Source organism: Nerophis ophidion, linkage group LG24 (genome assembly GCF_033978795.1).
Source record: "Nerophis ophidion isolate RoL-2023_Sa linkage group LG24, RoL_Noph_v1.0, whole genome shotgun sequence".
Classification (NCBI taxonomy): domain Eukaryota; kingdom Metazoa; phylum Chordata; class Actinopteri; order Syngnathiformes; family Syngnathidae; genus Nerophis; species Nerophis ophidion.
Genome location: NC_084634.1, coordinates 36,871,316 through 36,888,552, shown reverse-complemented (window position 1 = coordinate 36,888,552; position 17,237 = coordinate 36,871,316). Strand labels below are relative to the sequence as shown.

Below are 17,237 nucleotides of genomic sequence, written 5' to 3'. Positions count from 1 at the left end.
AGCCAGTTCAGGCAGTAGGTGCACTGCAAAAAGGTCAGTGTTCAAAAACAAGAAAAACATAACAAAAATGAGTGGTATTTTATTTGAACTCAGCAAAATTATCTGTCAATAAAACAAAAAAATTCGGCTGGTCAAGATTTTCAAAAACAAGTACAATTAGCGGACCTCAATGAACCCAAAAATAGCTTAAAATAAGTAAATTCTCAATAATAATAATTGTGCTTTTCTTGGTTGAAAAAAAGAGAGACCTTTTTTGCTCATAATGTTGAAAAATGTTCTGAAATTAAGTATCAAGGCATTTTTTTCATGCTTGAAGTAAGGAATTATTACTTTAAAAAAGTAGTTTTATACTTGTGAGTAGAGATGTCTGTGTTATGATCCGCTGCCCGGATCTTCACATATTGTATTTTTGTTCCATTTTTTGTATCTCATTTTGTTGTTTGACTTATTTAGTTCCTGTTTGTTCTGTCATAATGGTTGCATATTAGTTCCACCTGCTACTCGCTGTTTACGCACACCTGTTTCTCTTGATTACTGCCTTATTTAAGCCTGCCTCTTTTGTTCATTCTTCCTCGGATCCTAATTTGCTTTACACGCAACAAGTGATGACTTCTATTCTATGTTTCTTCTCGCTAGCTTTCGCGCTACGCCTTGTTTATCTCTAGCTCTCATGCTAGTAGTTTTTGTTTTGCCTTTTGTGCCCTTGTGCCAGTTTTTCTGTTTCCTAGTCTGTTTTATTAGTTAAATGAATCTTAATTTCTTACCTCCACGCTGTGTCCATTGCCCGACTGCATCCACGAAAGAACAAATCCGGCATCACTATGCCCAGCAAGCGTTACAGTCTGATATTATAGGCCTGCCGATATTATCGGCCGATAAAGGCTTCAAAATGTAATATCGGAAATTATCGGTATTGCTTTCAAAATTATCGGTATCTGTTTCTAAAAGTAAAATATATGACTTTTTAAAATGCTGCTGTGTACACGGGAGCGCCAATAAACCTTAAAGACACTGCCTTTGCTGCCCGGCCAAGTCACAAAATATCTACGGCTTCACACACACACACACACATACACACATACAAGGGAATGTATGCATACTTGGTCAACAGCCATACAGGTCACACTGAGGGTGACCGTATAAACAACTTTAACACTGTTACAAATATGCGCCACACTGTGAACCCACACCAAACAAGAATGACAAACACGTTTCGGGAGAACATCTGCACCGTAACACAACATAAACACAACAGAACAAATACCCAGAACCCCTTGCAGCGCTAACTCTTTCAGTTTTTGCAGTGTGAATGTGGGGTTTATTTTGATGTGAATATATGATGCGGTTTGTTTGGGCCGTATAAATTAGCGTGTCACCTTAATGTTGGCTCCAAGACTTTTTTGTGTGGCTACTCTTGTCATAAAGCATCAGTGTCACATGTGATCGGGTTACTCACACCAGGCTGCGAGCTGTGACACGGGACACCAAGCGTGCCTGTTTTGAGTTTGCTACTTGTTTTTAGACATTGTTTCACTTGCTTGTTGCATGTCCTTTACTACTTATCTCAGTCTTAGCATCTCGTCTTAACTGATTTGGTCTGTCTGTTTATCTTCTGTCTCTCCTCTCTTATCATCTGGGAGAAGAATGTCTCAAACCTATATACCATACTGAAACTAAAGAAGTCTTTTTTAGGGTTAGGTTAGTTCACTTGACATCTCGGTCCTTAGTTTTTTCTCGAAATGAGACGCAAAAACAAAGTCAAATCCTGTGGACGATACCAGATTGCAAGCGGTTTATCGAAGCAGTGTGGGCCCCTGCCATAAGCACTCTATGCAATTGTTTAGTGCTGCAGTGTTTTTCTGGTGATATAATTTCACCTATTTGAGTTAAAAACATTTTTTGCAAACCAGTAATTATAGTCTGCAAATGATGTGTTGTTGTTGAGTGTCGGTACTGTCTCGAGCTCGGCAGAGTAACCGTGTAATACTCTTCCATATCAGTAGGTGGCAGCCGTTAGCTAATTGCTTTGTAGATGTCGGGAACAGCGGGAGGCAGTGTGCAGGTAAAAAGGTATCTAATGCTTAAACCAAAAATAAACAAAAGGTGAGTGCCCCTAAGAAAAGGCATTGAAGCTTAGGGAAGGCTATGCAGAACAGCTACAAAGTAAACAAAAACAGAATGCTGGACGACAGCAAAGACTTACAGCATACGCAAAGAAGGATAAAAACCACTGAAATATTCTTGATTGCTGAAACAAATAGCGCTCAAAGACATGAAACTGCCAACAAAAGAGAAAAAGCCACCAAAATAGGAGCGCAGGACAAGACGTAAAACACTACACACAGGAAAACAGCAAAAAGGTCCAAATAAGTCAGGGTTTGATGTGACAGTTGGTTAGTTTTTTTTTATGATTTCTGCTGGTTGTGTGCCTCCACATTTTTTTAATGAAAAAAATGTGCCTTTGCTCAAAAAAAGGTTGTAAACTCAGAACTAGGGGGACCACATGATTATGGCTGTAGGCCATTTCAGTAGCTGATGATCAGCTACTGAAATAGACATCATGGTTTTATTATACTTAAACTAAACTTTTATTCAGCTGTAACAGTTTTAGTTGAGTTTAGCACCAAGTACATAGAGATAGACACATGAAGACTTGAAATATAATACCCAAATTTGTGCTATCTTCCAAAACTAATGTAAAGTATCAAAGAAGAGAAGATTAAGTGATTGTTAGATTTTAACAGAAGTGTAGATAGAACATCTTAAAAGAGATAGTAAGCAGATATTAACAGTAAATGAACAAGTAGATTAATAATTCATTTTCTACCACTAGTCCTTAGTAATATTGACAAAATAATAGGTGCATTAATGACACAATATGTTACTGCATATGTCGGCAGACGAAGTTAGGAGCCTTTGTTTGTTTACTTACTACTAAAAGACAAGTTGTCTTGTATGTTCACTATTTTATTTAAAGGCCTACTGAAAGCCACTACTGCCGACCACGCAGTCAGATAGTTTATATATCAATGATAAAATATTAACATTGCAACACATGCCAATACGGCCTTTTTAGTTTACTAAATTGCAATTTCAAATTTCGCGCGGAATTATCATGCTAAAACGTCGCGGTATGATGACGCGTGCGCGTGACGTCATGCATTGTAGCGGACATTTTGTTCCAGCACCGTTCCCAGCTATAAGTTGTCTGCTTTCATCGCATAATTCCACAGTCTTATGGACATCTGTGTTGCTGAATCTTTTGCAATTTGTTCAATTAGTAATGGAGACGTCAAAGAAGAACGATGTAGGTGGGAAGCGGTGTATTGCAACCGCCTTTAGCAACACAAACACAGCCGGTGTTTCCTTGTTTACATTCCCGAAAGATGACGGTGAAGCTTTACTATGGAACAGAGCGGTCAAGCGAACATGGTTCCCTACCACATGTCAACCGGCAGGTTTCGGTGAGAAAATGGTGGTAATAAGTCGGCTCTTACCGTAGACATGAGCGGAGAGCTTGCGTCGTTCCTCCTGCACCTGTCAAAGAGGCAGCTGCGGACTCTCTTGCCTCCTCCCACCGGCCACCCCCGTCCGTCGGATGCGTCCACCGTGGAGGAGGGGGAAAAAAAATCTCAGCCCGGCCCCACCTGCTGCCTTCGCCACGTCGAGAAATGTGGCTTCCCTCGGAGACACTGGCGGTTACCACACCCGTCCGACTTTCTGGTTGTCCATGTACGACCATTTAATCTCACTAAAACACTAGTAACACAATAAGCAGATAAGGGATTTTCCAGAATTATCCTAGTAAATTTGTCTACTAACATCGCTCTGCCGTCGAGTTTTTTGGTTGTTTTTTTTCTAGTCCTTCACTCTCACTTTCCTCATCCACGAATCTTTCATCTTTGCTCAAATTAATGGGGAAATTGTCGCCTTCTCGGTCCGAATCGCTCTTGCTGCTGGTGGCTATGATTGTAAACAATGTTCAGATGTGACGAGCCCCACAACCCGTGACATCACGCGCACATCGTCTGTTACTTCCGGTTCCAGGCAAGGGTTTTTTATTAGCGACCAAAAGTTGCGAACTTTATCGTGGATGTTCTCTACTAAATCCTTTCACCAAAAATATGGCAATATCGTGAAATGATCAAGTATGACACATAGAATGGACCTGCTATCCCCGTTTAAATAAGAACATCTCATTTCAGTAGGCCTTTAAGGACAAACTTGCACTAAGAAACATGTTTAATGTACCCTAAGATTGTTTGTTATAATACAGCCAATAACGCAATTTTTTTGTGGTCCCCTTTATTTAGAAAAGTACCGAAAAATGTCCAAGTAATTTTGGTACCAGTACCAAAATATTGGTATCAGGACAACACTACTGCCTGTCTTAAAACCAGTCAGAATATGTCTCCTCATACTCATCTGAATGAGAAGGCTTTTCAAATGAAAAAATAATAGCGCTAACATCATTGGTGGTATTTAGTTAGTACCTGTAGTATTTAAGCCAGATGATTGCTGCTGCCTGGTATGAGATCGGTGCACTTCCAAAGTCGACATTCAGTTCTTGCATGCTGTTTGTTCAAACGTTTCAGCATACTGCTCATACGTCCTCCTCTTGATGCACTTTTTTCTCGTAAAATGTCGCAAACTTTGGCAACACCGCTGCCACGTTTCCGTCTGACATCACCGCGTTGCATAATGACGTAATTCCCACCCGCAACAAAAGGACGGCCATGTATAGAAAGTGATTAGTGGTGCACTCAGGATGCTGACCTTTGACTTTTTAATTCCCCTTGGGGTTATTTCATCGAAACGGCTTTTCTTACAGAATCGAACAAATCAATGGACTGAAAGACCTCCATTTATTGGAGTCATTTCCTGCTGTTTTTCCTTTTATCAAACACAGTCAAATGAAATTGTTCACACTTTTGCAAAGCGTGAAGCTGATTAATTAATCGAAGCCCTTGTCGTGAAGTCGTCAGCAATCATTCCTTTGAGCAATCTCTGGGGATTGTAAAGCCACAAATAAAATGAGCTTAAGGACACCAAATTGCATAAGGGGGTGGGGACGCGCGGTAAAGAGTCTTGTTTTACACCACAAGCCCTTGGATCGACTTTCTTTAGCGTAATCCATCCTTAACAGGAGGTCTTTTTTAATATCAACATTAGAAACTACACTTCTTTTCAAATTTAATCAGGAACAAATCGTTAGTGTGGTTTTTCAGTCAGAATGTGTCATATTTATTAATGCTAAAAAAAAACATTGTCACCACCATCCTAACTTCCATCCATCCATCCATTTGTTACCGCTTATTCCCTTTGAGATCACGGGGGGCGTTGGTGCCTATCTCAGCCACGATCGGGCGGAAGGTGGTGTACACCCTGGACAAGTCGCCACCTCATCGCAGGGCCAACACAGATAAAAATGTTTAATTTAGTCTCTAAGGGCGCCTGTGTTCTTGTTGTGTTAAAAGTTAAAGTTAAAGTACCACTGATAGTCTCACACACACACACGAGGTGTGGTAAAATTCGCTGCCTGGGAGGTGAGGGAAACAGTGAGCAGCAACGGTGGCCGTGCCCAAGAATCATTTTTGGTGATTTAACCCCCAATTCCAACCCTTCATGCTGAGTTCCAAGCTTTGGTATGACTTGGCCGGGGTTTGAACTCACAACCTACTGATCTCAGGGCGGACACTCTAACCACAAGGCCGCTGTTAAGTGTCTGTGCTGTTTAGCGCTCAGCATATCAGTAGGTGGCAGCAGGTAGGTAATTGCTTGGTAGATGTCGGGAACACGGGAGGCAGCGTGTAGGTAAAAAGCTGTCAAATACTTAAACCAAAAATAAACAAAAGGCGTGTGCCGCTCAGAAAAGGCATTGAAGCTTAAGGATGGCTATGCAAAACGAAACTAAAACTGGACTGGCTGCAAAGTAAACAAAAACGGAACGCTGGACGACCGCAAAGACTTGCGGTGTGGAGAGCAGACGGCGTCCACAAAGTACATCTGTTTTTGACAATCAACACCAAAATAGGAGCACAAGACAAGAACTAAAACACTATACGCAGAAAAACTCAAAATAAGCGTGATGTGACTTATTTTGGTCATGACAGTACACCTTCTTTGAGACAAGAGTTAAAGTTAAAGTGCCAATGATTGTCACACACACACAAAGTGTGGCGAAATTATTATCTGAATTTGCCGTGATCAACTCCTGGGAGGTGAGGGGAGAAGCGGGCAGCAACGGGGGCCGCACCCGGGAATCATTTATGGTGATTTAACCCCCAATACCAACCCCTGATGCTGAGTGCCAAGCAGGGGGGTAATGGCTCTCATTTTTATAGTCTGGTTTAACTCGGCCGCGGTTTGAACTCACAACCTACCGATCTCAGGGTTGACACTCTAACCACGAGGCCACTGTATAACTACCATGACTAGAAAATCTTTGTACGGACAGGTGCCACTTTTGTAGAGTTCATGGTCTTGCACTTTCAACTGCATTTGACAAGTCCCGTCTGGCATCCTGAGGCAACATGTCAGCGCCTTCATGAAAGTCTCCAGAAATAGACGGCATTGTGAAAATTTTTTTGTACCCATCCTCCACGTGTCCTTGTTGGCCAAAGAGATCACCCTAAGGCCTTGCATGACCGACAATATTCTTGACAGTCAACTGGAATAATAAATTCTGTTGTGCCTAAGATTACATATCAGATACAGGAGTGTGGATGTCTGGGGAGTAAGGTGCAAGGGAGGGTAGAAGAGCAGCAAAGAGAGGAGTGGTTGCCATGCCGGCAGATGGATAGTAAGGCGGGGCCTTGGTCACAGAAAACAGAAAGAGTTGCAGGGAGGGGAAAAAAAAGGACGGACGGACTCTGGTTTCAGCACGGTTGCTACCAGAGTTGACTGGATTCCTAACCTTGCAGCACTCAATTCTCAAAGACAAGACTCTGGGGGACTAACCAAGCCAAGCGTGCGGTTCAGCCTGTGTGTCATGTTTGATTCCGGCGTCATCACTCGGGCTTCCTGAGATCTGCCTGAAAATCCAGCTTGTCTACACTTGGACCGTTGCTTTTCCTTACTCCACGGTCAGCCTAACTGCCTCATCCTAAACCACACGGGACATCTCATCTGGAAAGAGAAGGGCATGCTCCTACCAGTGGGAACTTTGATCGCTTGATCGCTGGTCTTCATCTTTAGTACTATTGAGGCTAAAGACTTTGTCAACAAAAAAACCAGAGCACACATTGTCATGGGCATTTCTCAGAAGGGAATATTTTTGGATTTCAGGAGGATCTATTTAGTGTCAAGGAAGGTTGTGACCAGAAGATGTTTCTTGGAGTAATTGCACTGCGTAAACTGGAATCCTATAGTTTGGTTGTGGAGTACGTGCACAGATCTGGATCATGTTCCCAAAAATGTTAAGAATCTCGTGACCAGTAGTTCGAGGCTTCTGAGGATTCCCAAGTAAGACGACAAGAACAGTCTCCGACTTCATCGTTCTGAGGATGAGAGGGGATCGCAGGTCGTCGTCTCTCCGCAAGGACAAACCGGCCGGCTTGTCGCGGGCTCTCAGTTGGCTCAGTGTGTCCACCCTCTCCCGCCAGAGCCGACACATCTTTTACAGCCAGAACGAGCTCCACGTGGTCCACAACCGCCACCCGGCCTCTCATCACCCGCACCCGTCAGACGAGAGTGAGGACGACGACAACTGGGTGTACCAGCCTCAACACAAGATAGGTGTGTCGTTATTGATCCCGTTTCAAAAGTGTTGACCCGAAGAACTACATGATTGAAACCACATGACGTGGTGGCACAAGCCAACTTTGTTCTCTGACAGGAAGACAGTGAACTACTTGTTTGCAAGCACATGCTACGCAAAAAAATACCGTTGTCTTGGAGAGCATGTGAGAGGTGTTGCTGGGGTTTTAGCAGGATGCTTAAGGGGTTAAAGGATGTCGTAAAGTAAACAATGGTGCTTTGTTCATGGTGGAAATAGCTGATGTCATGGCCATGATGAACTTACAGGCTGGCAGTAAAGTGTGGGTCTTTTTCAGCTATCCAATTTCCCTGATTAAGCTAATTAGTTATGGATCAGTTAGCTGTGGTGTCAGTTAGCTTGTAACTGTAGCCTAACCTTTACCTGAGACTTGAAATAGACACCTTTCTCGTTAACTTTGAGCTTTTTTGCTGTCATCTCTGGCTTCGTTTTGCCCAGATTAGTCGGACCTAATTTGGCATGTAAATTTGCCGCTGGTGTGGGGCACACAGATGAACGTGCACTGACGCACGCCCGGGCCGTGACAGTTTGTTTAGTTTTACAAGGTGAAACTAATATGTGACATAGTCTCATAACATGCAGCACAAGATATTTCAAGCCTTATTTTGCTATATTGTTTACAAACCCCGTTTCCATATGATTTGGGAAATTGTGTTAGATGTAAATATAAACGGAATACAATGATTTGCAAATCCTTTTCAACCCATATTCAGTTGAATATGCTACAAAGACAACATATTTGATGTTCAAACTGATAAACTTTTTTTTTTTTTTTTCAAATAATAATTAAGTTAGAATTTCATGGCTGCAACACGTGCCAAAGTAGTTGGGAAAGGGCATGTTCACCACTGTGTTACATCACCTTTTCTTTTAACAACACTCAATAAACGTTTGGGAACTGAGGAAACTAATTGTTGAAGCTTTGAAAGTGGAATTCTTTCCCATTCTTGTTTTATGTAGAGCTTCAGTCCTTCAACAGTCCGGGGTCTCCGCTGTCGTATTTTACTACAATGGGAGACAGGTCTGGACTGCAGGCAGGCCAGGAAAGTACCCGCACTCTTTTTTTACAAAGCCACGTGCTGAATGTGGTTTGGCATTGTCTTGCTGAAATAAGCAGGGGAGTCCATGAATAAGACAGCACTTAGGAGGCAGCATATGTTGTTCCAAAACCTGTATGTACCTTTCAGCATTAATGGTGCCTTCACAGATGTGTAAGTTACCCATGCCTCGGGCACTAATGCACCCCCATACCATCACAGATGCTGGCTTATCAACTTTGCGTCGATAACAGTCTGGATGGTTCGCTTCCCCTTTGGTACGGATGACACGATGTTGAATATTTCCAAAAACAATTTGAAATGTGGACTTGTCAGACCACAGAACACTTTTCCACTTTGCATCAGTCCATCTTAGATGATCTTGGGCCCAGAGAAGCCGTCGGCGTTTCTGGATGTTGTTGATAATAGGCTTTGGCTTTGCATAGTAGAGCTTTAACTTGCACTTACAGATGTAGCGACAAACTGTATTTAGTGACAGTGGCTTTCTGAAGTGTTCCTGAGCCCATGTGGTGATATCCTTTCGCGATTGATGTCGGTTTTTGATACAGTGCCGTCTGAGGGATCGAAGGTCAGGGTCATTCAATGTTGGTTTCCGGCCATGCCGCTTACGTGGAGTGATTTCTCCAGATTCTCTGAACCTTTTGATGATATTATGGAGCATAGATGTTGAAATCCCTAAATTTCTTGCAATTGCACTTTGAGAAACGTTGTTCTTAAACTGTTTGACTATTTGCTCACGCAGTTGTGGACAAAGGGGTGTACCTCGCCCCATCCTTTCTTGTGAAAGACTAAGCATTTTTTGGGAAGCTGTTTTTATACCCAATCATGGCACCCACCTGTTCCCAATTAGCCTGCACACCTGTGGGATGTTCCAAATAAGTGTTAGATGTGCATTCCTCAACTTTATCAGTATTTTTGCCACCTTTCCCAACTTCTTTGTCACATGTTGCTGGCATCAAATTCTAAAGTTAATGATTATTAGCAAAAAAAAAAAAAAATAATTATCAGTTTGAACATCAAATATGTTGTCTTTGTAGCATATTCAACTGAATATGGTTTGAAAAGGATTTGCAAATCATTGTATTCTGTTTATATTTACATCTAACACAATTTCCCAACTCATATGGAAACGGGGTTTGTAAGTCAAAATGTAAACAAATGCCAGACATCCCCTGTAATGATACCAAGTACAGGATCTAATATAGTCGATACCTGTCGGAACTAATATGTCATTCAAATTAGTCAATAAGCAGCCTTGTAAAAACAATTCAAATTCACTGCTATGTTGGAGGCAGCGACTGCCTGCTAGGACCCCGACACATTCTGCAGCAGTGTGTTTGCCCACGTTAAAAAAACAATTACGAATGTTGCACTTGTGGAAGGCTGGAATGGAGTTCAGTAGCATTCCGTCGTATTCAAACCCAGTTTGGTCCAGTTAGGCTTATCTGGGCTACAAGTCTGTTTTTAACACAGTAATTGACTTCAACAGATCTAATGGGCAAGTTGTAGAGAGATCACGGATTCTTAGTAGTTCTTTCCTGGTTCGGAGCGAGCACATCTGTGGCAGACGAGTGTGAAAAGACGAAGAATGTTCTGAGTAATGGTGATTCAGCGGTCTTGACCGTGTAGTTTGTCCCCTCTCAAGTTGAACAATCATAATAAGCCATGTGGAACACTTCACTAAGCGTCAATAAACCCCCGATATTGTTGATGTTTATCACATATCTCACCCAGTCCGTCACGTGTGACCCCCTTGCACCCCCTTGCCAAAAACAGATCAGGACTGCGCATGACTGGAATACTTTGAGCTCCTGGCATTTTTTTCTCTCAAAGTCAAAGGGCACAATTGCCAAAGACTGATCGAGTGCCTGTCAACCGTTTTGGAAGGTCGTCTTTCATTCTGTAGTTTAAAGGCCTACTGAAAGCCACTACTAGCGACCACGCAGTCTGATAGTTTATACATCAATGATGAAATATTAACATTGCAACACATGCTAATACGGTCGGTTTACTTTACTAATTGCAATTTTAAATTTCACGCGAAGTATCCTGTTGAAAACGTCGCGGTATGATGACGTTTGCGCGTGACGTCACGGGTAGTAGCGGACATTTTGTTCCAGCCCCGATCCCAGCTATAAGTCGTCTGCTTTAATCGCATAATTACACAGTATTCTGGACATCTGTGTTGCTAAATCTTTTGCAATTTGTTCAATTAATAATGGAGACGTCAAAGAAGAACGATGTGGGTGGGAAGCGGTGTATTGCAGCTGCCTTTAGCAACACAAACACAGACGGTGTTTCCTTGTTTACATTCCCAAAAGATGACGGTGAAGCTTTACTATGGAACAGAGCGGTCAAGCGTACATGGTTCCCTACCACATGTCAACCGGCAGGTTTCGGCGAGAAAATGGTGGTAATAAGTCGGCTCTTACCGTAGACATGAGCGGAGAGCTTGCGTCATTCCTCCTGCAGCTGTCAGAGGCAGCTGCGGATTCTCTTGCCTCCTCCCACCGGCCGCCCCTGACCGTCGGGTGCGTCCACCGTGGAGGAGGGGGAAAAAAATAAAACTTCTCAGCCCGGCCCCACCTGCTGCTTTTGCCTCGTCGAGAAGTGTGGCTTCCCTCGGAGACACTGGCGGTCACCACACCTGTGGCCACACCCCTCCGATTTTCAGGTTGTACAGGTACGACCATATAATCTCACTAAAACACTAGTAACACAATAAGCAGATAAGGGATTTTCCAGAATTATCCTAGTAAATTTGTCTAATATCACCTGAATCGCTCTGCCGTCTAGTTTTTTTCTGTTTGTTTTTTCTAGTCCTCCACTCTCACTTTCCTCATCCCCGAATCTTTCATCCTGGCTCAAATTGATTGGGAAATCGTCGCTTTCCTGGTCCGAATTGCTCTTGCTGCTGGTGGCCATGATTGTAAACAATGTTCAGATGTGAGGAGCTCCACAACCCGTGACGTCACGTGCACATCGTCTGCTACTTCCGGTACAGGCAAGGCTTTTTTATTAGCGACCAAAAGTTGCGAACTTTATCGTCGATGTTCTCTACTAAATCCTTTCAGAAAAAATATGGCAATATCGTGAAATGATGAAGTATGACACATAGAATGGACCTGCTATCCCCGTTTAAATAAGAACATCTCATTTCAGTAGGCCTTTAAGTCAAGTGTTGCAAAAAAAGAAACAGCTCAGTTGATACTAATTACTCAGAACTTCTCTATCTTGATTTATGGTTTTCCATAGGGAATTGATATATAAAAAACAAGGTTGTCAACAGCACCGCCAAGTCCGAGTCCAATGGTTCCCGCCCGGAAAAAGGTAGAGTTCTTGCCCCAAGTGGAGGAGTTCAAGTATCTCGGAGTCTTGTTCACGAGTTAGGGAAGAGTGGATCGTGAGGTCGACAGGCGGATCAGTGCGGCGTCTTCAGTAATGCGGATGCTGTATCGATCCGTTGAGCCGGAAGGCAAAGATCTCAATTTATCGGTTCCCATCCTCACCTATGGTCATGAGCTTTGGGACATGACCGAAAGGACAAGATCACAGGTACAAGCGGCCGAAATGAGTTTCCTCAGCCGGCTGACGGAGATCTCCCTTAGAGATAGGGTGAGAAGCTCTGTCATCTGGGGGGAGCTCACAGTAAAGCCACTGCTCCTCCACATGAGGTGGTTCGGGCATCTGGTCAGGATGCCACCCGAACGCCTCCCTAGGGAGGTGTTTCGGGCACATCCGACCGGTAGGAGGTCGCGGGGAAGACCCGGGACAAGTCGGAAAGACTTTGTCTCCTGGCTGGCCTGGGAACGTCTCGGGATCCCCCAAGTACAGCTAGTCAATGTGGCTGGGGAGAGGAAAGTCTGGGCTTCCCTGTTTAGGCTGCTGCCCCCGCGACCCGACCTTAAATAAGCGGAAGAAGATGGATGGATGGGTTGTCAAAAATAACAAATTAACTCATGTGGTTAGTCACAAAAAATACATTAGTTATGTACAGGGCAGGCTTAAAGTTTGGACACACCTCCTCATTCAATGAGTTTTCTTTATTTTCAAAACTATTTACATTGTAGATTGTCACTGAAGGCATCACAACTTTGTTATGTTCTTAACACAAAAAGATGGAACATGTTTTATACTCTCGTTTCTTCAAAATAGCCACCCTTTGCTCTCATTACTGCTTTGCACACTCTTGGCATTCTCTCTATGAGCTTCAAGCACACCTGTAAAGATAAAACCATTTCAGGTGACTACCTCTTGAATCTCATTGAGAGAATGCCAAAAGTGTGCGAAAAAGTTATCAGAGCAAAGGGTGGCTTTTTTTGAAGAAATAGGATGGGGTGGGGGGTGTTTATTGTAGCGTCCCGGAAGAGTTAGTGCTGCTAGGGGTTCTGGGTATTTCTTTTGTTGTGTTACGGTGCAGATGTTCTCCCGAAATGCGTTTGTCATTCTTGTTTGGTGTGGGTTCACACATATTTGTAGCAGTGTTCAAGTTGTTTATACGGCCACCCTCAGTGTGAGCTGTATGGCTGTTGACCAAGTATGCATTGCATTCACTTGTGTGCATAAAAAGCCGTAGATATTATGTGACTGGACCGGCATGCAAAGGCAGTGCCTTTAAGGTTTATTGGCGGTCTGTACTTCTCCCTACATCCCGTACAACATCGTTTTAAAAAGTCATGAATTTAACTTTTTGAAACCGATACCGATAATTTCCGATATTACATTTTAAACCATTTATCGGCTGATAATATCGGCATCCCGATATTATCGGACATCTCTAGTTATTTATACCCCACATTTAGTTTGTAATGAACAATAATCATAGTGTGACGGTCTCAAGCCGTCGCCTTGCGGGTTCCATGGGCCACCAAGGAAGGACATGACTTCGAGCAGTTTGACTCTGTTTATTTTTCAATAAAGACCTCAGTCCAAGTCGCCTTTCCGCTCCTCTTTTCCACTTGCTCGTCGTCTGTCTTCGGCTCTCCTCCTCTCTCGCTCCGCTTCAGCTACACTCCTGCTCCTTCCCGTCTCTACGCCTCTCTTCCCGACATTCACAGCTGTCGCCCTTTTAAACAGTGCGAGAGGATTATTGGATTGTATCCAGGTGCGCGATCCACGCACCCTATCTCGCTTGAGGCGTCGCTCCCGGCACGCCCCGCCTCGCCGCTCGCTCGCCATCTCCGCCTCCTCGCCGCCATCTTGGGCCGGGCTCTAGGGAGCCCTGCCGCTCTGTCAAACCGTCGGCTCCGCCTCTCCACACATAGTATTGTGTTGATTCAAGTGGGTTATATTTTTCTTCTGTGTTGGCCCTGCGATGAGGTGGCGACTTGTCCAGGGTGTACCCTGCCTTGCGCCCGATTATAGCTGAGATAGGCACCAGCGCCCCCCTCGACCCCAAAGGGAATAAGCGGTAGAAAATGGATGGATTGGTCTGAAAGTATTTTTAGACACTTTAAGACCCAATGACAAATGATCATTACACTACAATCAATGCGAAAGGAAGGAGCTTATTGATTGGCTGATATTTGCTAATGCGTGTCCAGGCAGGACACCAAAATGGCCGTAAGCTTGCAGCAGGCCTTCAAATTAAGTCTGTTTTTTTTATATTTGTCCACATGGCTGCGTACTGAACATTTTGATACACAGTGGGGCAAAAAAGTATTTAGTCAGCCAGCGATTGTGCAAGTTCTCCCACTTAAAATGATGACAGAGGTCTGTAATTTTCATCATAGGTACACTTCAACTGTGAGAGACAGAATGGGAAAAAAAATCCTGGAATTCACATTGTAGGAATTTTAAAGAATTTATTTGTAAATTATGGTGGAAATTAAGTATTTGGTCACTTCAAACAAGGAAGATCTCTGGCTCTCACAGACGTGTAACTTCTTCTTTAAGAAGCTCTTCTGTCCTCCACTCGTTACCTGTTTTAATGGCACTTGTTTGAACTTATCTGTATAAAAGACACCTGTCCACAGCCTCAAACAGTCAGACTCCAAACTCCACTATGGCCAAGACCAAAGAGCTGTCGAAGGACACCAGGAAAAGAAATGTAGACCTGCACCAGACTGGGAAGAGTGAATCTACAATAGGCTAGCAGCTTGGTGTGAAAAAATCAACTCTGGGAGCAATTATCAGAAAATGGAAGACATACAAGACCACGGATAGTCTCCCTCGATCTGGGGCTCCATGCAAAATCTCATCCCGTGGGGTCAAAATGATCATGAGAACTGTGAGCAAAAATCCCAGAACCACACGGGGGGACCTGGTGAATGACCTGCAAGAGAGCTGGGACCAAAGTAACAAAGGTTACCATCAGTAACACACTACGCCGACAGGGACTCAAATCCTGCAGTGCCAGACGTGCCCCCCTGCGTAAGCCAGTGCATGTCCAGGCCCGTCAGAAGTCTGCCAGAGAACACATGGATGATACAGCAGAGGATTGGGAGAATGTCATGTGGTCAGATGAAATCAAAATAGAACTTTTTGGTACAAACTCAACTCGTTGTGTTTAGAGGAAGAAGAATACCGAGTTGCATCCCAAGAACACCATACCTACTGTGAAGCATGGGGGTGGAAACATCATGCTTTGGGGCTGTTTTTCTGCTAAGGGGACAGGACGATTGATCCGTGTTAAGGAAAGAATGAATGGGGCCATGTATCGTGAGATTTGGAGCCAAAACCTCCCTCCATCAGTGAGAGCTTTGAATGGTTGACCAAATACTTATTTTTCACCATAATTTATAAATAAATTCTTTAAAATTCCGAAAAAAAATGTTCACATTCTGTCTCTCACAGTTGAAGTGTACCTATGATGAAAATGACAGACCTCTGTCATCATTTTAAGTGGGAGAACTTGCACAATCGGTGGCTGACTAAATACTTTTTTGCCTCACTGTAGTTTGCTCCTGGCCAGACGGTGTCAGAGACAGGTCAGCATAAAAATCCTCCTACACACACAAACATAGTGCAGTGAAACACCACTCAGAGGAAACGTCTCATACCAATCCATACTATTTATAACACCCGGCCTGCACGCCAGCAGGCCGTTACAGGACGCTTTGTATAAATATAGCCCCAAAATGAGTGCCTGTGGCTCCTCCAACCTGCAATTTGCATGCACTGTCCACAGCACTACTGCCTGGCTTGGAGTTTACCTCGGTTGCCACGGCGACGTGCATGCGAGGAAGCGTTTTCTTCATTGGATCCAGTCTTGACCTGCCCACTGGCACGCCTTTCGAGCCAATCAGGTGCAAGGGAGCCATCTGGGGCGTAAGCTGCTTGTGGCACTCTTGGTTTAGACTGATGCCGGGAGCAAAACATGGGCCACAAAAATACAAATGAATCATTCCGTGTATATTATGTGATTTAAAAAATGTAACCGGAAATATGTGATGCCGCAGGATACAGTCTGGTGTACCGTAGGAGATGATCTAATTTCACCTATTTTAGTTATAAATATTATTTGCAAACCAGAAATATAGTCTGCCAATTATGTGTCGGTGCAGAGTAACCGTGTAATACTATTCCACATTGCTTTGTAGATGTCGGAAACAACAGGAGGCAGGGTGCAGGTAAAAAGGTGTCTAATGCTGAAACCAAAAATTAAAAAAAGCCGAGTGCCGCTTAGAAAAGGCCTTGAAGCTTAGGGAAGGCTATGCAGAACGAAACTAAAACTGAACTGGCTGCAAAGTAAAGAAAAACAGAATGCTGGACGACAGCAAAGACTTACTGTGGAGCAAAGACGGCGTCCACAATGACATGACATGACAATCAACAATGTCCTCACAAAGGAGGATAAAAACAACTGAAATATTCTTGACTGCTAAAACAAAGTTGATGCGAGAAATATCGCTCAAAGGAAGACATGAAACAGACTTTTTTGCTGTTTTCCTGTGTGTAGTGTTTTAGTTCTTGTCTTGCACTCCAATCTTGGTGACTTTTTTTTTTTTTTTTGGGGGGGTATTTTACTGTGGCAGTTTCATGTCTTCTTTTGAGCCATATTTCTCGCATCTACTTTGTTTTAGCAATCAATAATATTTCAGTTGTTTTTATCCTTCCTAGTGAGGACATTATGTCATGTCATGTGGACGCTGTCACGCCAAATTTCTTCTCCCTACAAAAACTTTCCCCCCCATTTACTTCCGGGGTTTTGTTAACGCTATATTATAAAAATATAACGCTATATTATAAAAATACAGACCTTTTGTTAACGCTACATTTAAAAAACTATTTACAAACACAAGCTATGGGATGACATAAGAGGAAACGTGACCCCGGAAGTTAATGCGTCATCCCATAGCTTGTCTTTGTAAATTGTTTTTTAATTTTTTTAAATAATATAGCGTTAACAAAAGATCTGTATTTCTATAATATAGCGTTATATTTGTATAATATAGCGTTAA

At 43.2% G+C, this 17,237-nt stretch overlaps 1 protein-coding gene across 4 annotated transcripts in view; it reads left to right on the top strand.

The window, feature by feature from the left end:
* nhsl1b (NHS-like 1b) overlaps positions 1 to 17,237 on the top strand; it is a 285,255-nt gene that overhangs the window by 106,005 nt on the left and 162,013 nt on the right. The window contains exon 1 of one of the 4 annotated variants that reach the window (XM_061885713.1): positions 6,814 to 7,737. The exons of the other annotated variants lie outside the window; for them this stretch is intronic. Within the exon in view, the coding sequence (XP_061741697.1) occupies positions 7,506 to 7,737 (232 nt within the window). The 5' untranslated portion in view covers positions 6,814 to 7,505. Of the gene's footprint in view, positions 1 to 6,813; positions 7,738 to 17,237 lie in introns of those variants that run through there. 4 annotated transcript variants of the gene reach the window in all.